General features: G+C 39.0%; 1 protein-coding gene across 1 annotated transcript; it reads left to right on the top strand.

The window, feature by feature from the left end:
- Positions 1–345: 345 nt before the first annotated feature.
- Positions 346–2,608, top strand: KIF2B (kinesin family member 2B). The gene has a single exon (XM_077762844.1). The coding sequence runs from the start codon at positions 439–441 to the stop codon at positions 2,491–2,493; it is 2,055 nt and encodes a 684-aa protein (XP_077618970.1). The 5' UTR covers positions 346–438; the 3' UTR covers positions 2,494–2,608.
- The last annotated feature ends 19,645 nt before the right edge of the window (positions 2,609–22,253 follow it).

The raw sequence follows: 22,253 nt of genomic DNA, 5'->3' as shown, positions 1-22,253 counted from the left end.
TGGAGGGCTGAAGTTCAAGGGAACAGTCGCTGGTTCTCAAACTGAAGCACTTAGCTTTGAGACTGCAGAGGAGAATGGATGGTCCTAAAGCTTAGGCACAAATGTCCATAGAATTCATATCCCACTCCCAACTCCGATCCCTATGTATTCAGTGGTAAGAGAACAATTTTATCCCCTGTGTTTTTGCACCCAGAATCAGTAACGCGCCCCTCCACCCCCAGCTTTCATCTTGAGGCCCTAGGCTCTGCAGCTTCCTGTCTCCGACCCTTTGTGACGCCAGTGGCCCCAGGGCGAGGCCTGGTGCTCAACTCACAAAGGCAGGTGCAAACCACACTTGGCGTCAGTGCCCTGGGCGCTTCAGGCTGGCTTGGGCTCAGGTCCTGCCGCTCCAACCCCAAGGGCCCTCAAAAGCGAGCCCTGACACCTCCATCCTTCACCATGGCCAGCCAGCTATGCCTCCCAGTCGACCCTCGCCTCACAAAGTTGAAACCCTTGATGCCGCCCTTGGGAGACGTCCAAGTGGGCAACTGCGTGGCGATCCAGCGCAGCGACGGGCGGATCCACCTCGCTGTGGTCACAGAGATCAAAAAAGAAAACGCTTGGGTCACGGTGGAGTGGGTCGAAAAGGGAGTCAAGAAGGGCAAGAAGGTTGATCTGGAGACCATATTCCTGCTGAATCCAGCCCTGGCCTCCGCGCAGCACCCCAGGCCGTCCTCACTGCTGCCCTTGTCTCTGGCGCCCTCTTCGGCCGTCGGGGACCAGTGCGCGGCCACACGGTGGATGGCGACCATCCCCCAGAAAAACGAAACGCCCTCAGGGGACAGCCTGGCCCTGAGAGTCCCCAGCAATCCTTGCCTGATGAAGCGGAAAAAGTCTCCCTGCCTGCGGGAAATCGAGAAACTACAAAAGCAGCGTGAGAAGCGCAGGCGGCTGCAGCTGGAGATCCGAGCCCAACGCGCCCTCAGTGTCAACACGGGAAACCCCAACTACGAGATCATGCGCATGATCGAAGAGTACCGCAGGCACCTGGACGGCAGCAAGGTGTCCAGCCTGGAGCCCCGGGAAGACCACCGGATCTGTGTCTGCGTAAGGAAGCGTCCTCTCAACGAGCGAGAGACCACCATGAGGGACCTGGACATCATCACCATCCCCTCGGACAACGTGGTCATGGTGCATGAGTCCAAGCAAAAGGTGGACCTCACTCGCTACCTGGAGAACCAGACCTTCTGCTTCGACCATGCCTTCGACGACACCGCCTCCAACGAGTTAGTGTACCAGTTCACCGCCCAGCCGCTGGTGGAGTCCATCTTCCGCAAGGGCATGGCCACCTGCTTTGCCTATGGGCAGACAGGCAGTGGGAAAACGCACACCATGGGCGGGGCCTTTTCGGGAAGGAGCCAGGATTGTTCTAAAGGCATTTACGCTCTGGTGGCTCAGGATGTCTTCCTTCTGCTCCAAACTGCAGCTTATGAGAAGCTGGACCTCAAAGTCTACGGGACATTTTTTGAGATTTATGGCGGCAAGGTGTATGATTTGTTAAACTGGAAGAAGAAGCTGCAAGTCCTTGAGGATGGCAATCAGCAAATCCAGGTGGTCGGACTTCAGGAGCAGGAGGTGTGTTCTGTGGAGGATGTGCTGAACCTCGTGGAACTAGGGAACAGCTGCCGGACTTCGGGTCAGACATCAGTCAATGCCCACTCCTCCAGGAGCCATGCGGTGTTCCAGATCATCCTAAAGTCAGGAGGGAAACTGCATGGCAAGTTTTCCCTCGTTGACTTAGCTGGGAACGAAAGGGGAGCGGATACTGCCAAAGCCAACCGGAAAAGGCAGCTCGAAGGGGCGGAGATCAATAAAAGTCTCCTCGCGCTCAAAGAATGCATCCGGGCTTTGGGCCAGAACAAGTCCCATACCCCGTTCAGAGCCAGCAAACTCACGCAGGTGCTGCGGGACTCCTTCATAGGCCAGAACTCTTCTACCTGTATGATTGCTACTATCTCTCCAGGGATGGCCTCTTGTGAAAACACCCTCAACACTTTAAGATATGCAAATAGAGTAAAAGAATTAACTCTGGATTTAAGGGCCCACCATCGTTGTCTCTACCCGGTTGGACCTGAAGTGCCAAGGGTGTTGGAAAATCGCGTGAGAAATTCAAAAACATCCCTTCAGAGGGATGGATTCATTAAAATGCCTTGTATCCAGAGTGAGGAGGAAGGACAGGCTAATAAACACACTGAAACACTGTCCACTCCATTAGGGTACGATAGGAGGACTTCAGGGATGGAATCAAGCCAACGGCCAGAAAACAACATCCAGGAAACAGCTGATGTGGTAAACTATGATGTTGATTTTTGCATTACACAGTTATTGTCCATTTTGGATCAGAAAATAGGTATTCTGACTGAGATCCAAAAGAAACTGAAATTATTGCGAGCCAACCTTCAAAGGAAGACCCAGTGTAGTGGAGCCAATGACAAGAGGTCAGATCTGAAATGATGGGTACACTGCTGTGGCCCCTACCTCTCTTATAAAAGAAAAAAATGTCTAAATTATCTAGATATAAAGATCGTCCTGGAAAGCTTAAAACTTCTTAAAATATGCTTGTCAGATATGTCCTCTTCCCTCTTCTTCTGTGTTTCTGTAATTTGTTTTCATTTCGTAGGACGTCGGTGCTCAACTAGGAACCACTTGCCTCCCAGGGCCACTTGGCAATGTCTGGAAACATTTTCAGTTGTCAAAACTGAATTGAGGTGGGCAGTGATGCTGGCATATAGTGAATAGAAGGCCAGAGATGCGATTAAACATCCTACAATGTACCAGACAGCCTCCCACAAGAAATAATTATCTGGTTGAGAATATCAATAGGTCCAGGGTTGAGAAACCCTGCTGTAGAAAGAGCCTAGCTGTGATGAAACCAGATACCTGAAATTTGGGACTGGGAAGGCATCACAATGTAGATATAAAGGGACTAGAATTGGAACACACCAAGGGGTACGCAATGGGGTAAATCTAATGACACTCACTCATGAATCTCTTTCTGTAGCACTGATGTATAGACAAATGGTTTCTAAGCTCTAGTCATAATAGGGGGTGGGAAAGGGAGGGATTTTCTTTAAGCGACTCTATATGAGAGAGATTTTTATTTTTAATCTTTGCGTTGAAATTGCAAAGTACAGTCTTTCCTGAGAGTGAGAAAATAAAGTGTGTGTGTGTGTGTGTGTGTGTGTGTTGCATAAGCATTGGCTTTGTTGACTATGGAATCTTTAAGGTTTTTTTCATCTTACTCTCTTTGACAAATTTTGTGCTTATATAATTCACATAAAAAGCTTTCCTCCATCAAATTAGGGTAAGCAGCAAGTCAGCAAAGTGGGAGAAAGATTCTGGCCTGGACAAAGATACAGCCCATGAAGGCCTCACAGGTAATGTGGGAGATACCAATGCCTTAACTCAGTTGAATAAGGAAAAGAATTCCTGATTCACTGATCACTAACTCCATCCTTTTGGAGGAAAAAATTAAAAGAGATAGAAGATAATCTAATTCACAAGTATGAATATAGTACTCATACATATCTACCTTCAGCAAACATATCTATAAAATATTATAATAAAACAATTAAGGATATTTTGCTTCCAAATCCACCAGTTCTAAATTCTTTTTTTAATTTTTTAAGTATATTTTTATATACGTTTTTGAGAGAGAGATATAGAGCAAGCAGGGAAGGGGAAGAGAGTGAGATTGAGAGAGAGAGAGAGAGAGAGAGAGAGAGAATTCCAAGCAGGCTCTGCACAGTCATTGTGGAGTCCAGTGCTGGGCTTGAACTCACAAACCATGAGATCATGACCTGAGCTGAAACTAAGAGTCAGATGCTTAACCGAATGAGCCACCCAGGTGCTCCCAAACTCCTTTTTAAAAGAATAAAATGGGATGATTTGCAAAGAAAGTGCCTGGTAGACTGGGGAAACTTGGGGACAGAAAATGAGTGTCCAAAGTCTATTACTACCTTTGGCAGACATGACTTATTGTTTTCAATTTTCTTCCTCTTAATTTGCAAAGACTTCACCAGTACTGAGGAAAACTAACACAGAACTGCTATAGAGTAGAAGAGTAATGTCCAAGCAGTATAAAACAATTAGGGTCATCAAGAACATCTGGTCTTCAGTAATGAGGCAATATTATGGTCTATAAATAATTTTCCCCTCTGCTGCTTTATCTGTGTGGATGAAGTTGTATACTATTTTTTTTTTAACATTTATTCATTTTTGAGAGACAGAGAGAGACAGAGCATGAGTGGGGAAGGGGCAGAGAGAGAGGGAGACAGAGGATCTGAAGCAGGCTCCAGGCTCTGAGCTGTCAGCACAGAGCCCTATGTGGGGCTTGAACTTATGGATGTGAGATCATGACCTGAGCTGAAGTCAAATGCCTAATGGACTGAGCCACCCAGAGGCCCCTATACCATTTTTAAACCAAACACAACTTTGGAGTTCTGTCTTACTTTAGCACTAGATGATCTTTCCTTCAAATGAGATGTGTATTTTTTTAATCTAAATTATTTTTGTATACAATGAAAAAGTATGGGGTTCAGCATCTGGCCTGGGTTCCAGTTTCAGTTTTATTATATAAATATCTGTCAGTTTTGGCAGGTAACTTAGTCCCTCTGAACTACTTTCTTTTATATCAACCATGGTTCAAAAAGATAGCACCTACTTCAAAAGATTGGAGGGTGGCTTTATTTTCTCCCTCCCTGTCCCCATCTTTTATGCCAATGACTAGTGCCTATTATTGTTCTTATCATTGTCATTGTCCTTTTGCTACTGCTGCCCTCAACTCCCCATCACAACCCCCATTCCTGCAACACAAGTTTGAGGAGCCTACTGGGAGTTTCAACATTCTGATATCAATAACATTCATTTTTTTGTATTTTATTTTTTAATGGCATGTAACATACAGTGGAGTGCACAAATCTTATCTATATGGCTCCATGAATGTTTACGGAGTGAATACCACTATATTGCCACCACTCATAGCAAGATATAAAACAAAATGTCCTAGAAACCTCATTCCTGCCTCATTTCACTCATTAATATGCTGCATCAAAGATAAGGACTCTTTTCAGTAAAATCAACAAATATGTTTGCCTTTTTATCCACATATTTATGGGATCATACGCTAGATCCTTTTGCATCTCTTATTTCTTTCAATTTTCTATGACCAGTTCTTTTTTACACTGTGTTATAGGGTTTCACGGCATAAATATCTCATACTTTGTAAATCTTACTCTTGATGGAAAATTGAGTTGTTTCTGTTTTAAACAAGTACTATTGATACGATGAACATTCTTACACGTGCCATTTGGTGTACATTTATATGTGAAGTTTGCCTTGGAATAGAATTCTCAGATCCATAGTATGTGTGTATTCAGCATAATAGGTCATGCCAGGTGGCACGTGGGTGGTTCAGTGGGTTAGCACTGGACTTCAGCTCAGGTTATGATCTCATGGTTCATGTGTTTGAACCCCACTTTGGGCTCTGTGCTGACAGCTCAGAGCCTGGAGCCTCTTCAGATTCTGTGTCTCCCCCTCTCTCTCTACCCCTCCCCCACTAATGCTCTGTCTCTCAAAAATAAATAAAAATACCTAAAAGAAAGTTTAAAAAAAATAAATAAAACATAGGTCATGCCAAGGCGTTTTCCAAAGAACTTGAACCAGTTTTATATAACCACCAGCAGTTTATAAGAATTATGGGTTCTCCATATGTTTGCCTACACTTAGTATTGTTATTTTATAAAATTCAAATTTTATACCATCTGACATGTATGGAAATGTATCTCATTATGTTTTTTCTCCCCTGATAATCAAAGTTGAATATCTTTATGTATATTTACTGGCAATAGCCATTCTCTCCTGTTCAATATATGTATTCTGGATGCAAGTTCTTCTGTAGATATATGTATTGAAAATACCTTCTACCAGTCTGAGGAATGCCTATTCACCCTCTTTATGATATTTTTTGATGATCTGAAGCCTATAGATTTAATGACATTCAATTTGTCATTTTTTAAAATTTAATACTTAAGCCCTATTTCTTAGGAAGTCTCTAAACCCAAATCATGAAGGAATTTCCTTTAGTCATCTTCTAAAAATGATAGTCTGGGCTCTGATTGGAGCCAGTGCCTGCTCATCTGCATGCCTATGGGGCAGCAGCAGAAGGAGCTAGTTGCAGGACCAGAGCCAAATGAGACTCTGTGCATAGGGTATGAGATGTCCTTGGATCTTCAACTGGGACCATGTTTGGCAAATCTGCCATCAAGACATGGTCTCTCCTTCTCAAAGCAGCTCTCCTCAGTCTTAGGTTTTGCTGAAATTTCATAACTTCTGACCTGGATCCCAAAGCTCCCCCAAAAAGGCATTTTTGTCTGTGGATGGCTGACACATCACTGTTTACTGAAAAGGACAGGGGCACCTGGGTGGCTCAGTAGGTTGAGCATCCAACTTCAGCTCAGGTCATGATCTCGCAGTTTGCCAGTTCCAGCCCCATGTAGAGCTCTGTGCTGACAGCTCAGAGCCTGGAACCTGCTTCGGATTCTGTGGCTCTCTCTCTCTCTGCCCCTGCCCCACTTGGACTCTGTTTCTGTCTCTCTCAAAAATAAATGAAACATTAAAAAAAGAAAATAAAAGAAAAGGACAGGAGCTGGGGACTTTCTGTTCTACCAGCTTGCTCACCCCAGAGTTCTCTTTATGGGAAGACTTTACTGATTCAGTGTATTTACTGGATAGAAGATGATTTAGACTTAGTATTTTTTTTCTTATACAGTTTTAATAAGTTGTAGTAATTTATTATCATAGAACTATAGGATACTCATTATCTTTAATGGCCATATTATTGGTTCTGAATTTTTCATTCCTGATATTGTACCTTTTTTTCTTAATCAGACTTGTAATATGTTTATAAATTATATCAGTCTTTTCAAAAGAACAACTCCTGGACATTTTATTTTCTCTATTGTTATTTCTTCCTACTTCATTAATTCCATTTTTCCTCCTTTGTATAATTTCTACTTTTTTTTCACCTTTTTGAGCTCAATACTTAGATCATTAATTTGTCAGCTTTTATTAGGCTTTTAATATTATAAATGTTCTCCTACATACTTACTTCTCTACATAGAGTAAGGGCATACCACATTGATCCATAGTTCTGATTTATCCTTTCATTTAGAGTACAGTATGTATGACATCTTCACTGAAACTCTCCACCATCATGAAAACTTGCCTTCCCAAAACTATGAGCTTGTTAAATTATCTGCTGTCACTTATTTTAAGTCACTTTTCAACTGTTTTCTGTTTTTCCCCTTTTGAATTTTGACCTATGTATGCACAGCTTTGGATTCAGCAAATAGCTGAAGGAGAATTTGCACACGAAATGTCTCATTCCTCTATGCTCTCCTTTTCTCCAAAATCATTCCCCATGGCTTGTAGGCCTGAACTTCCATCTCGGCCTTCTATGAGACTGGGTCCCTGTGAGGCCGCAGCAACATTTACTTGGCTGTGGCTCATTTGGTCTTACTGTTTTCATTCAAGAATCAGCAAATGCCTCAAGGGGAAAAGGTAGCAGCAGTGAATGTAATGGCCATCTCCTTGTAGTTCCATTTGTGATTTGTTTTTAAAAATAGCTTTGGCTTTTAGTCTATTCACAGAGTTATGCATCCCTCACCACAATCAAATTGAAAACATTTCATCACCGCCAAAAGAAACCCTGTACCCCTCATGCATCTCCCCTTAATTCCCATATCAACAGCCTTATGCAGTCTCTAATGCACTTTCTGAACCTATGGCTCTCTGCAGTTTTGACCATTTTTGTCCTGACTGCTTTGTCCTTTGATTATTGTATTCAACTTTATTGTGCCCTTGGTAGGATAGCTTGTTATTCAATCTTGATGACACAATATTGGTTGACATAAATAATTATGCATCTTATACATGATGTTGAGACAAACCACATATTTTTGAATAGCATTTCTTATAATAAGTTCTAATCAATCTCAACCATATGAAAATTTCCATTTTATGTTGAAACTTAGCAAGTAAGGGAGATTCACATTTCAAGATAGGTAAATAATGGCACCCATTGTTGGAAAATGGATACAGGACAATGTTGAGTGTGTCATTTGCCACCTAGAGAGATATATGTTAGTTATTAACAAGCTTTAATCTAGTTTTCCCTTACTAGATCTGTTGTAGGTTTGGAAATTAAGGGAGGGTGCCTGGGTGGCTCAGTTCGTTAAGTGACTCACTTCAGCTCAAGTCATGATCTCACTATTCCTGAGTTCGAGCCCTGCGTCAGATTGTATATGTGTCTTTTTCTCTGTCCCTCCCCTGCTCACTCTCTATCTCTCAAGAAAAAAGGAATGAATGTTAAAAAATCTTAAAGTAAGAGTAAATGGAAGAAATTCCCGAGTTCAATTCATTCACAGATTTTAACTCTCTTTCGGGAGAGCTGTGTAAACAAACTTATTTATGTACACACACACACACACACATACACACACACACAGTTTTGCTTATATATTTGATATTTTCCCACAGATTGTTACATTCACATCTGTAGAACAAAAAAGCTCTCCTTTAGTTAAAAAAAAAAAAGTTGCCATCTTGCTAACTAGTTTGAGTGTATTGGCCTCTGGTGAGTTAACGTTATTCCTTAACAAGTGGACACTTATGTTTCCACCATTGTTAATTTTTTTCTGAGAATACATGTGTTCCTTGAAATGATCTCAAAACATGTAGCATAAATGTAACATGAACATCAGAAAACAAGACATTATGTAAATGACAAAAAACTCAGAAAATTAATTGGGGTCCACTAAAAAGAGACTTGCTGGCTGTTCAAACAGATGTCCTGAAGTTAAAGAGGAGAGTTGTAAAGTAAATTAATGCTTTAACAAGATTGCTTGGATAATGGCAGAGCTCCTAAAGTGAGAAAAATAAAATACTTGCAGTACTTTGGAAACATCCATGGGCACACAAAAAGTTGACACGCTAATTACAAGCTTGCATCTGTTAATTAAAGTAGCTTTTCCTCATTCCTGTAGTGGACAAATATATTTTGAGTAGCTGCATGAACTTGCAATTAATAAAACTTCTTTTAAAGTACTGAACTTAAGGTTTCATAATTTCAAACCCTCTTCCCACAGTTAATCTCTGATAATAAGATTTTACATGATCATTCTATTACTTTTTTTTTCAGGGAAATGATTTTCAACAATCTACATAATAAAACAGGATGAGAGTCCTAGATAAATATTTATGTGTTGGTTCAATGAATGAGTGTATTATCTTTTCTTTGAAGTTCAATTACTGATTTAAAATATCACTCAAGTAGCAGAAACATAGTTTCGAGGATGTGTTTCTTTTAAGAATGTCAAAATTGTCTGTTACTCAAAGTGTTGAATATTATCTTCAAAGCAAACTTGTCATTGATGAAGTATTTGTGCAATTTCTTTTATTCTCCAAAAGAGCAACTGCTGATAGAAAACCTTAAGGCATCATTTTCCTGAAGTGTGATTGTTTTTCCCTATTCAGGCTATTTCCTTTCTAATCTTAAATAAAAATGATCTAAGTAGTTAAAAAGAAAAATACCAGAGGATTTTAATGGCTGAATGAAGATATGAAACCAAATCAATGATTGGGGCTTCTGTATTTGTATGTTTGAGGGAACCCTCAACATGAATGATGCTGTCTGTCTCCCAGTCAGAGCTAGAACACAAGGGCTTGAATGGTAACAGAGGAAACAAATGGAATAATTGAGAGGAAGAAGAATGAGAAAAATCATGAAAGCAACACGTACAAAAGGTTTTACCCTGAACTAATTGAAAATAAAAGTTAATGACATGGCTCCAGTTAATACACCACGCTCAGGCTTATGTTTGTCATAAGGTCTGTGAGGACAAAAAAGAGAAGCCTATACTGGACCACAACGACTCTAAATTGTCAATCTTATACTGACTCACATGACACGATTCTAAGTGCTGAGATGGAAACCAAATGTGCTAAGTGAGCAGCGATGCCAGAATTAGAGTCAGAGACTGTGTATAATTTCAAGCTTTGTCACTGAGTAGCTGTGTGACTTCAGACAAGTAATTTGACCTTCTGTATTCTTCATTATTCCTAACTCTGGTTGTTGTTTTTTTAAACTCTAGAAATGCAACACTAATTTCACGGAGTGATAACTGGAAAATCAACATAAAAATGTTCAGTAAAAGATTTTATTGATACTCCTCTGGGTTCTAGATGCTAAAGACAGAAACACAGTCATATCATTGTCTCTGTCTTTAAGGAACTTATCATTTAAATGAGGAGACAAAGCCTTGCACAACTGAGAAATACATTTTAAAAATGTGTTATCCTGGTATAAAAGGTACTATTAACTATGGTTAATTTAGTCAAAGCGGCATTGGAAAACTTCCAAAATGATCCACTCCTAGGTCTGGAATGATAAAGGAGGAAAGTAGTAGATCTAAAATGAAAGAATGGGGGCACCTGGGTGGCTCAGTCAGTTAAGTGTCTGCCTTCAGCTCAGGTCATGATCTCATGGTTCATGAATTTGAGCCCCACATCAGGTTCTCTGCTGTCAGCACAGAGCCTGCTTGGGATTCTCTGTCTCCGTCTCTTTATGCCCTTCCCCTGCTTGTTCTCTCTCTTTCTCTCTCTCTCTCTCTCAAAAATAAATAAACATTTTTTAAATAAAATAAAAGGGGTGCCTGGGTGGCTTAGTCAGTTAAGCTTTGGACTTCAGCTCAGGTCATGATCTCACAGTTCGTGAGTTCGAGCTCAGTGTCGGGCTCTGTGCTGACAGCTCAGAGTCTGGAGCCTGTTTCAGATTCCATGTCTCCCTCTCTCTCTGCCCCTCCCTTGTTTGCACTCTGTCTCTCTGAAAAATAAATAAACATCCAAAAAAATGAATAAACATTAATTTTTTTAAATAAAGTGAAATGAAAGAATGGATCTTCAAAGCAGTAAGTAGGCTGAATTCTCTAGTATTAGAAGGAAAACCAGCTAAAAGTTGGCTCAACGCTATCATTCTCAATAAAATATAGGCTCTTTGAGAGCAGGAACAATATATTTTTTGGTTTATATCATTAGCATCTCACATGATCCCTGACACTATAGGAACTCAACACTCGTGTGAGGATATTTCTATTTTCTGTCAGTTTCACCTAGCTAGGGCTGACAGAAAAGTATAGTCTCTGTTTTTTAAAAAAAAAAAAAAAATCAATATATTTTGAGAAATTATTCTGTCCAGTGGCAGAAAGTAAAATCTTTGCATGGCCAGTTGCCACAAGTGAATGTCTAGTCTTTAGCCTTTGCTTACCTGACAAACAGTCTAAAGAAGGAGTCATATCTTCACATTGGCCCCTACCTGGCCTCAGCTCTCCAACCTGCCATCTAGCAAACAGCTCCATGGAACACCTGGTAATGCTATTCATCTGTCTTAGGTCCTTTGGCACCAGCTGTCACATCTCTGCCATGATCAGCCCTAGAGGAAAACATTTGGTTCTTAGCTGCCACCTACCAGAGATGTGCCTTGAGGCTCTGGAGGCTTGGATTCAGCCACTACTTGGCCATATGCAGTTCTCTCTACACTTTCAGAAAACTCATAAACATCTCAAAACCCAACCAGGAATCTGACCATAAGACTCCTTGGGTCCTTAGATCCTTGTAGGGTTTGGCCACCATCCTTTAGGATAGGTTTCAAAGGGAAGATGATACACCACATACTTGTGCCTCTATCATCCCTCTCATGTTCTCTCCCATTCAATACCTCTTGCGTCTGACTTCAGCTCACATCATGGTCTCATGGCTCATGAAATTGAGCCCCACATCAGGTTCTCTGCTGTCAGCACAGAGCCTGGTTGGGATTCTCTGTCTCCGTCTCTTTATGCCCTTCCCCTCCTTGTTCTCTCTCTCTTTCTCTCTAAAAAATAAACAAACATTTAAAAATAAAATAAAATAAAAGGGGTGCCTCGGTGGCTCAGTTAATTAAGCATCTGACTTTAGCTCAGGTCATGATCTCGCCATTTCCAAGTTCGAGCCCCACATAGGGCTCTGTGCTGACAGCTCAGAGCCTGGAGCCTGCTTCGGATTCTGTGTCTCCCTCTCTCTCTGCCCCTTCCCTGCTCATGCTCTCATGCTCTCATGCTCGCTTGCTTTCTCTCTCTCTCTTTCAAACATAAACTCTAAACTTTTAAATAAAAATAAAGAAATCTGAGAACATGAATATTTAAAAGGATATTTATAAGGATAGTGGAAAATTGTCAGTGAACAAGGATGAGAAGGAGAGATCAGAAAAGTAAAAGAAAAACCAGGGGAGAGAAATTGTCACAGAAAGCATGGGAGAGGAGAATTTAAGGAGGGAATAGTTTACAATGTTAAAAAAAATCAAAACACTGATTGAATAAACACTTAAGAGTAGGTCAGTGGTTTCTGACAATGTGTAGGTCATTAATAACATCTGAGAGATCAGCCTGAATGAAATGGTTGGTGCAGAAGTCATTTTGCAATGGGTTGAAGAGTCAGAGAACAGTCTGGATAATGAATGTGAAAGTGCTTCATAAATTCTGAACCACTTTACAAATATAATTAGGATACACGGCTTGTTAGTTTCAGGGTCTAGCTGTTGCTCATTCACCAAACTTTCTGAATTCAGCTTTTAAAAAAATATATTTTATTTTCACCTTTTTTTTTTTTTTTGTCATCAGGCATACACTTCCAAGGGCTTTGGCATACTATGTTGGAATCAATGGAGAACTTAAGGAAACAGATGTCCTTAAATTTTAACAGTTCTTCTTGTACCTTTACCTAATCTTTGATGTATGTCTCATGTGTAAAAAAAAATACACTATCATTAAACAATCTCCAGATATTTTCCTCTGTTTGTTGCATGTCATCTCCCTTATGCTGAGAGTTTAGCAGCTTAAGCTTTGTGAAAACTTTGGATTTGTTCGGGCAAAACTGATATAAATTTAAATATGTCCTTGACTCCAGCCATGAGATTTGGAACACAGTCCACCACTTGGCCGTCTCTCAGAACTGGACCTGATTGCATTACTTTCAATCCCTCTTCTTTCTTGACTGTCTATCTCTGGTTTCCATTTTGTATAGATTCCTTGTCAATCAAGTCAACTTCTGACACATGACACAGACTTAAACTATTATTAATCATACTCTGAGAGGTTTCTTTCTCTGACCTGAGCCCATACTTCTCAAAAAACCTTATTCTTAATCTCCTCGTAATGACATCTAATTGTCAAAACGTTAATATAAGGCATAAAATAAGCCGTTTTAGATTAGTTATATATAAATGATTCAGAAAGTAATGAATTGAGTATACTAGTTTAGAGACACTAGCAGATATTAATATTTAAGAGATGCCGCCACTGGTTGAGTCTTTTCTACCAGAACCCTGCAACTTATCTGTCTGCTCAAGAATCGTTTATGAAGAAAAGTCATCAAATGAAGTAATTTCGTATTTATTTTTATCGGCAAAACAGTGACATCTATTGTTCAATGTTATATAAAATAGAATTTAAAGATCAAAAGCAAAGCCATTTTTTATGGGATTTGTTTCAAAATACTAACTCTCTTAAGTGTATTGTTTCATAAAAACTAATAGGTAATGTCTAAAAATTCATTTTTCATATAACATCAAATCCAGCTAATTATTTAGGAGTATGAACATTTACTCACTATTCATAAGGCCCAGGATCTGTCTAGTTGCTAAATAAATAGGGAGGGAGAAATAAGGCAATAAAAATACGGGATGTGATTCTTTTTTTTTTTTTTAATAATTTTTATTTATTTCTAGGAGAGAGAGAGAGAGACAGCGTGAGCAGGGGAGGGTCAGAGAGAGAGGGAGTCACAGACTGAAACAGGCTCCAGGCTCTGAGCTGGCAGTCAGCACAGAGCCCGATGGGAGGCTCGAACCCACGAACTGTGAGATCATGACCTAAGCGAAAGTTGGACGCTTAACCGACTAAGCCACCCAGGCGCCCCTGGGATGTGATTCTTAAAGTTAGCTACATTTTATAACAGATGTGGTTTTCTCTTCACAAATCACTCAAATACATACAAATAATTTTGTGAATGTCCTAACTAAATTCTGAGTTCAAGGCAAGTTGCTTTTCCTATCTTGCCCCCATTGTCAGGTAAATCTATGAACTATAAAAGTTGTTTACCATCTTGGCTACAGTTGGCTACAATTTATTGTTTATAACCCCGGGGTCAAGCACTGAAGATGATCAATTTCCTTCTAGTTCTTGCTTTTCTCTAAGATGCCATTCACAACCATTCGATTAAGCAAAAAATTTTAAAGTTGACAATGCCAATCATGCATGAGGAATTGGAATTCTGAAATACTTCTTGTAAAAGCATAAATCACTACACTCTCTTTTCAAAGCAATTTGACAATATCTTGTAAATTTTAAGATGGACACAACCAATCATCTAGCATTTCCATTTGGTAAGCATTCCAGAGAGAATTTTCACACATATACACAAGGATACATTTTCAAGAACTACAACAATGTAATATTGAAAATGTGGTAATTATCTATTATGAGGGTAGATAAAATCTTGCATATATATATATATATATTGATATACTTTAAAAGCATACAATGATTGAATTAGAGTAGAATCTATCAACATAGGTAAATGTCAATCCAAAAATATTAATAAAAGAAACAGTACCAGAATGATATGTGCCAAGTGATCTTATGTATCATGTAAGAGACCTGCATAACATTCTATTTGGTTATATAGATACATCATATGTGAAAAAGTATACAACAGTCATAAAGATAATAAATATCCCTTTTAGGAGAATATTCACCTCTGGAAATAAAGGGAGTTAATGTAATAAAAAATCGGCATTTAATTATATGGAATTTGAATTGCATCTGAAATGTTTTCCTTATTGAAAAATAGGTAGCAAATCAGAAACAAAATAATAATACAGAATTAAAACTCCTAAAATTAGGAGTTGCTATAAATGAATGGTGGGTGCATTGATTCATATATAAAAATTATACTTTTTAGCATGTTTGAAATATTTCATAACTTTGTTATAAATGGCATTTAAATACTAGGTAGAAATCATACAGAAAAGTGAGTCTCTAGCTAAATGAGTCTCTTTCAAATGAGAGCCAAAATAAATAATTCAGATGATTCAGGGGAATGAAAGACTTTAATTTTATGAGAAAACATGTACTAAACATGATATGGTTTTTAAAAATGATTGGCCAATTCACTGAACATGATCATATTTGTGGTCACGTGTGAATATGACATTAACATTAAGCAAATTTATCATCAACCAGCAACAAAAGAAATAAGAACCTCGGGGCGCCTGGGTGGCTTAGTCGGTTAAGCGTCCGACTTTCACTTAGGTCATGATCTCGCGGTTCGTGGGTTCGAGCCCCGCGTCGGGCTCTGTGCTGACTGCCGGCTCAGAGCCTGGAGCCTGTTTCAGTCTGTGACTCCCTCTCTCTCTGACCCTCCCTTGCTCACGCTGTCTCTCTCTCTCCTAGAAATAAATAAAACATTAAAAAAAAAAAAAAAAGAAATAAGAACCTCAACATATGATCCTTTAAAGAAACCTGAACATGACACTATAAGCATTTTTCAGTATATGATATCGTAGATAATGTTTTAAAACACTGTTACCAGAGCCTTAATGTGACTTCAAAGGGCTTCTGAGCAGTGGTTTACTCTGACTGAGAGATGTCCCATTTGCCAGAAGCCCTAGAGACCGCTAACGGAGAGGGGAAAATTGGAGGCTGCCCATTTGTTACCCGGAGTCTTGGCCCCTGAAAACAGTATTCTCTTCTACTCTCAGAATATTTTACTGTTAAATAAATTTCTAAAATAATAAAAATGATGAAACTGATAATCATATTTTGGAAAAATGATCAGCCTTTGAAAATATAAGACTTAAAAAGTGTAATTTTGGAGGATAACAATGAACAAGGTTTTGTTTAGACTCCTAGCAGTCTTAAAGCTCTCTCTCTTCAATTGAAATACATGCAACCTCTATATTGTTTTCAATGAATATTTTTGAGTTTATATTACATGACAACACTCAGTTGAGTGGTCGTTGACCTCTCATAGCCTTCTTAAATAAGTGTCATAGATCACTGAGGTTTATTTATGTGCAGGGAAAGTTGGAGGAGTCAAGAGACTCCTAACAGAATAGGACAAGTGGCACATATATCGCTTCCAGAGTTCTCCTCCCAACTCACCTTGTACCCTTCATTTCAAGCCTCTTCACTGCACTTCCTCTCTCCTACTCAAGTAGGAAGGCTGGTTGTTGCTTTCTACTCACATAAAAATTTGAAAGTCGATGCCATGGCTACTATTTTCTGGTCTGGGATCATATGGAGGAAGCATCTCATGATCTCATGACATCCCCTCACCCTCGACTGAGGGAATATGTTATGGCATAGACAACAAGAAGACAGGGAGACTGACTGGTCAATGGCCAATTCCCCATAGACATGCTTATGTGGGTAAAGAGCACTTGAGGTAAGAAGTTGGGCAACATCCATCCATTTAAAGCATAGGTTGTAGGGGCATCTAGGTGGCTTAGTTGGTTAAGGGTTTGACTGACTCCGGCTCAGGTCATGATCTCACAGTTTGTGGTTTCGAGCCCCACATCAGGCTCTGTGCTGACAGCTCAGAGCCTGGAGCCTGCTTCAGATTCTGTGTCACCCTGTCTGCTCCTCGCCTGCTCATTCTCCCTCTTGCTCTCAAAAATAAATAAACATAAAATTAAAAAAAAATAAAGCATAGGTTGTGGGTAGTTGGGGCCTCTTATCCTGCTATCTCTGAATATCTACTCGCCCCCTATTTTTAAAAGTTACCATTCACTTTTATTCATATTATATGTGTTAATTATATTAATATTAATAATATATATATAAAGTTTCTGTTGCTGACATAAGGAATCACTAAAAACTTGGTGGCTTAAAAGGTATCATACATTTATTATATTATAGTTCTGCAGGTCAGAAGTCTACTGTCATTGGGCTAAAATCAAAATGTTGGCAGGGTTGTATTATTTTCTGAAGGCTCTAAAGGAGAATCCATTCCTTTGCATTTTCCAGCTCCTGGAATCTAGCTAAATTCCTTGGCTCATGGTCCCTCTTCTTCATCCTGAAAGCCAACAAGGTTGCATCTCTCTGATCTTTCCTCTATCATCACCTCTTTCTCTCTGATTACAGCTTTTAAGGATTCATGTGATTACATTGGACCAATCCAGAAAATGCAGGATAATATTTCCATTTCAGAGTCATCAACCTGAATCACATCTGCAGTCTCACCATGCTAAAGCGACGTATCCACTTGTGGCCATCTTTTGGGGAAGATTTCAAAATAGTAACAGCACCAGCATAAGTGAAGATAAGAGTTGAGACGTAACCCTTGCTTGCTTATTTGTCTGGTCCTGTACATACATTATCTTATGGAATTTTCATAACAACTCAGGAAGTTAGATGATAATATCCAAAGTAAGCAGATAAACAAAAAAGGATCTAAGAGAGAAGTTTAGTATTTACTCTAAGTCACATAGTTTAGAAGCAACCATTCCAAGAGTTGAACACAGCCTACATTCCGCTCTTAAGGCAATAGACCAATCTAAAATTTAGAAGTATATTTTAGAGGAAGACATATTGCCAACATGCAATCATAGCTTAAAATCATAGTTTAAAATCATAGCTTTTTAGTTTAAATAATTTATTTGAAAATTTGACCATTAATTGAAACCTGGCATATTAATGTCTGCTTCTCCTAGAAACAGTCTCTCAGTAAAAGACACTATAGTGTGATGTCCCGATTACTCAGTCAGAAAACTCCCTGCCTTTTTGCTGTTCTTTTTTTTTTTTTTTTAAATATTTTTATTTATTTCTAGGAGAGAGAGAGAGAGACAGCATGAGCAGGGGCCGGTCAGAGAGAGAGGGAGCCACAGACTCTGAAATAGGCTCCAGGCTCTGAGCTGGCAGTCAGCACAGAGCCCGACACGGGGCTCGAACCCACGAACCGCGAGATCATGACCTAAGCGAAAGTCGGACGCTTAACCGACTAAGCCACCCAGGCGCCATTTTTGCTGTTCTGTCCCTTTTGCATCACCACCATTCATCATGAAGACATCACCAGACATCATCCTCCTGTCTCTTGCTCTTACCTATGTTACAAACTCACCTATTCCCACAGCCACTCCTTTGGCGCACATGAAAATCTTCTCTCTCATGTCTGACTGCAACAGCCTTCTGACTGGTTCTCCTGCATCCTGTATTGCCGGCCCCACACCTACCACCGTATTCCCTTCCTTAGAAGCGGAGTCAACTCTTTACAATTTTCATCTCAGCCAGAAAGTCTCTTGGTTGAAGCTTTTGGAAGGTTCCCCATTTCCCTCATCTCCTCTGAGACAGAGGAGAAATGCTTGATCCTAATCGACCTGCTGATTGACTCCTGCTTTTCTCTTCAATCTAGTTTATCTCACAACCACCTCATACTTCTTCCTTTCCCTCCTTCACACAGATTCATGTTCTAGTGATTTTCTTTCCACTTTCAAAACACTCAATTTCCATCTCTCTCCTATCCTCTCTCTCCCCCTTTTCCCCTCTTCTGCCCTTTCTCTCTCCTTCTCCTCTCCCCCTTCCTTCACCCTCCCTTCCTTTATCTCTCTCTTTCTCTCTTTCTCACTGAGTCTTCCTCTCTCTCAAAGGTGTGCACAATCATTTCACCTGGACTTTCTCACATCCGTTCCTCTGGAAAGGTCTCAGGGAAATCTCCACATGTAGTTCTTCTGGACATCCTTCTGTTTCCCAAATCTGAATTAGTTACCCTCATATACGTTCTTACAGCATCATGAACATCAAAACACTTTTTACTCTAGTTTTCTTTTCTGTTCATAGCCTCACTATAGAACTAGACCCTACATCGAAGTACAGGGGCCATATCTTCAAATATTTGTAAATTTTTATCACATATTTTCCTTTTTCTGAAGGCATAAATACTTACATATGCATCTTTCATGATTAGGATTCCTACATATAGTTTCCAATTCAAAGCTAGTAAGATACAAATATTTAAAATTTCCACAGCTATTGACAAGAACAGAAGTTACTGGATTTTTATAACAGTTATACTTCAGGTTACGGTAAATTTTTAGATTGAGCATAACTGTTATAGTTTCTACCATAAATTTTCATATTCTGATATCACAGTCCATTGAGTCAGCTAGATGGCTCCCAAATCATTGTATACATTATACTTCCCATAAATAACTGAAGATATGCATGCTTGTCTCCCCAAAAGATGAATAATTGGGAGTGTTTTTAATTCATAAGTGCATCAAACCTGAGACTAAAAGAATTAAAAACAAGAACTTTGATTTAAGTCAATCACCTTCTGAAGCCAACACAAAAATATGTTAAACTTGATGGCTATAGTATTTCTTTCCAGTTTGTTCCCTATTGTGTATAAAATAGAAGAAGGGACATGTATCAAACCAATCTTTTATATTGGAATTATGTTTCTAAACCAATAACTCATTTAATGGATTAAAAAATCATTTAGTGTGAAAACAAGTGGTTTTTCAACGGACTGCTTTATATTTTAATTGTTTATTTTTGAGTGATTAAGCACATGCTGATTGACCATCATAACAATCAAATTAGCAAAACAGCTATAAATGTTAGTTCATGCTTAATGTGTCTCTTTTTGGCCCACTTACATTTGCCCCTGCTGGAGAACTGAAAGTTTAGCTCTCAGATTCTGTCAAGGAAATTAGACTCGAACTTTGCGGATAATTGGATATTGCAATGAAACAAAGCATTTGTCACAGGGTAATAGCAAGAGAATCAGAAGAAGACAATATTGGGTATGTAGAATACATAAAATATATTCAAAATATAGAATGCATCTATTTGGAAGACCTGGTGCAGTTACTGTCTGCTGCTACAGTTTTCACTACAGATGAAAAAGGGCCCTTAATGCTTTCTGTGTGTTTGTGGCAGCTAAGATTGAATGGGAGAATGCAGAACAAATCGTGATAATACAGGGAAAAACATGGAGAGATAATTTTTGCAACTCAGAAATAACCTTCAAAACAGTGAAACAGTGAAGAGCCTCCTTTACTTCAAAAAAATCANTCATATAGAACAATATATTATATATAACATATATTACATATAATATAACACATATTATATGGAATATATAAAGTAACATATGATATATATACATATATAGGGAAAAGAAAACCATAATGCCATATTATTTGTCACTGCTGCTATAGAGAGAAATAAAACTGGTTACAGAAGTGATATATCTGTCATCAAAACATAACTTCTTTAATTTTTTTTAATGTTTATGTTTTTGAGAGAGAGAGAGAGAGTGGGAAAGAGGAAGAGAGAGAGAGGGAGACACAGAATCCAAAGTAGGCTCCAGGTTCTAAGCTGTTAGCACAGAGCCCAACATGGGGCTTGAATTCATGAACAGTGAGATCATGACCTGAGCCAAAGTCAGACGCTCAACTAACTGAGCCACCCTGGTACCCTTACTTCTCGACTTCTATTGAGTTTCTGACTTTCTCATTATGTGAAAATATGGATAGACTGAACAGATTATTCTCATATTTTCTTTAGGTTAATTTTCTTACTAAGTTCTGGGCATGGGAAAAGATTGTTATTTTACCTTGCAAATTCTACTAGAATTTTTAAGAAAAGCATTTTATATTTTTAAACTGCATTTTTATACATCACATTATATCTCACACTAGTACTGGGAGGTTGGCTAATAAGAGTTTTAGTTGCGCTTCCGTGGAATCAGACTCTGAAATGAGGTTTTATACACAAAATAGACCTATATAGTTAGGAAAAGATCCCAAAGAAGTGAAGAAATCCTAAGTAAGGCTGTCCTTTTAACAGGAAAAAAAAAAAAAAAAAGGATAGAGGGTAACTTAATCTCATGTGCATGGTAATTTTAGATACCAATTATGTCTTAGAATTTTACAGATCTGAGATAGAGATCTAAGCCTCCACATGACCACTGCCTTCAGACACTGGCTACGCATGATTTTCCAGGTAACTCTGTCTCATCCCGTTGGCAGGCAAAATAGGTTTCAATAGCCCAAAGGACATCCTTTGTTTGCTGTTGGAAGCAAAAACACACAGAAGTTAGGAGTAGGGAGGTATACATCAATATTTTAAAAAGTAATCCGAAGGGATCCGAGTGGAACACAAACACTGAACAGCACAGTCAGGTTTTACTAGCTCATGTTACAAGATGAAAAAACTGATGTTTAGAAAGGAAAGATGATTTATATAACACGATATACAGGTAAAGGTGTAGAACAGATGATACAAGACCCTGACTGTAAATCCTGTGTGGCTCTGGGTGATTTTCCCCTTTATTACCTCATATTATATGATAATGTTATTTAGTCATGTAATTAACATATAACTTTATAATAAAATATGACCTGATATTTTATAGGACTCTACACATTTCTGATTACTTTGAGTATTTTACTTTTCTTCATGTATGTAGTTTTATATCCTTAATTAAGCCAGAGGTCACAAACATAAGGTTCTGGCAGATAATATAAATCAGGACAGATGAGAGAGACGATAAAGAACTGTGTCCTGCCCCAGGAGAGATGTCATCTCTCAGCCCCAGATTATTGTTGCCACAGGGGGGTAAAGATTGTTGCCAATCTTCCAGTTTTCCTAAGCTTGGCCAGAAATCAATACATTTCACATACAGTCTCCTAATTTCTAAATACTGGCAACTGAGGGTTTTTTGTTTTTGTTTTCAAGTCACAAAAAAAAAAAAAAAAAAAAATGTTCCTGTGCAGGTGAGTTGCCAGTTGGCTCCTATGGTATATGCTAGCAGATCTGGTGCAGCTTCAAGTATGTGCTTTAATTTTGAAGCTATAATTCTTGCCAAACCAAAACATACAGAGAAAAGGGTGTAATTTGTGTGCCTGAACTCAGGATCCCTAAATTAAGCCAATGCTTCCATGAACTATAAATCTTATGCAATTCAATCAACTTTTTTTAAAAAAGGTTTCTTTTCACATGAGGTATTTTTGGCTTTGAGTCTCAGTGTGAACCACGAAGGAAAGCAAGAGGAGGTTAAAACCTTTAACATTGTTCTATATTCTGTCAAAGTGAGGTCACTCTGCTGACTAAAGCCGGTGA

Source organism: Crocuta crocuta, unplaced genomic scaffold (genome assembly GCF_008692635.1).
Source record: "Crocuta crocuta isolate KB4526 unplaced genomic scaffold, BGI_CrCroc_1.0 scaffold144, whole genome shotgun sequence".
NCBI lineage: Eukaryota > Metazoa > Chordata > Mammalia > Carnivora > Hyaenidae > Crocuta > Crocuta crocuta.
The sequence above is the reverse complement of the archived record's forward strand: the minus strand, read 5'-3'. Positions and strand labels throughout refer to the sequence as shown.

Bases quoted from the DNA above. Each gene is read 5' to 3' on its own strand.
- KIF2B (XM_077762844.1), top strand. From the start codon at position 439: ATGGCCAGCCAGCTATGCCTCCCAGTCGACCCTCGCCTCACAAAGTTG.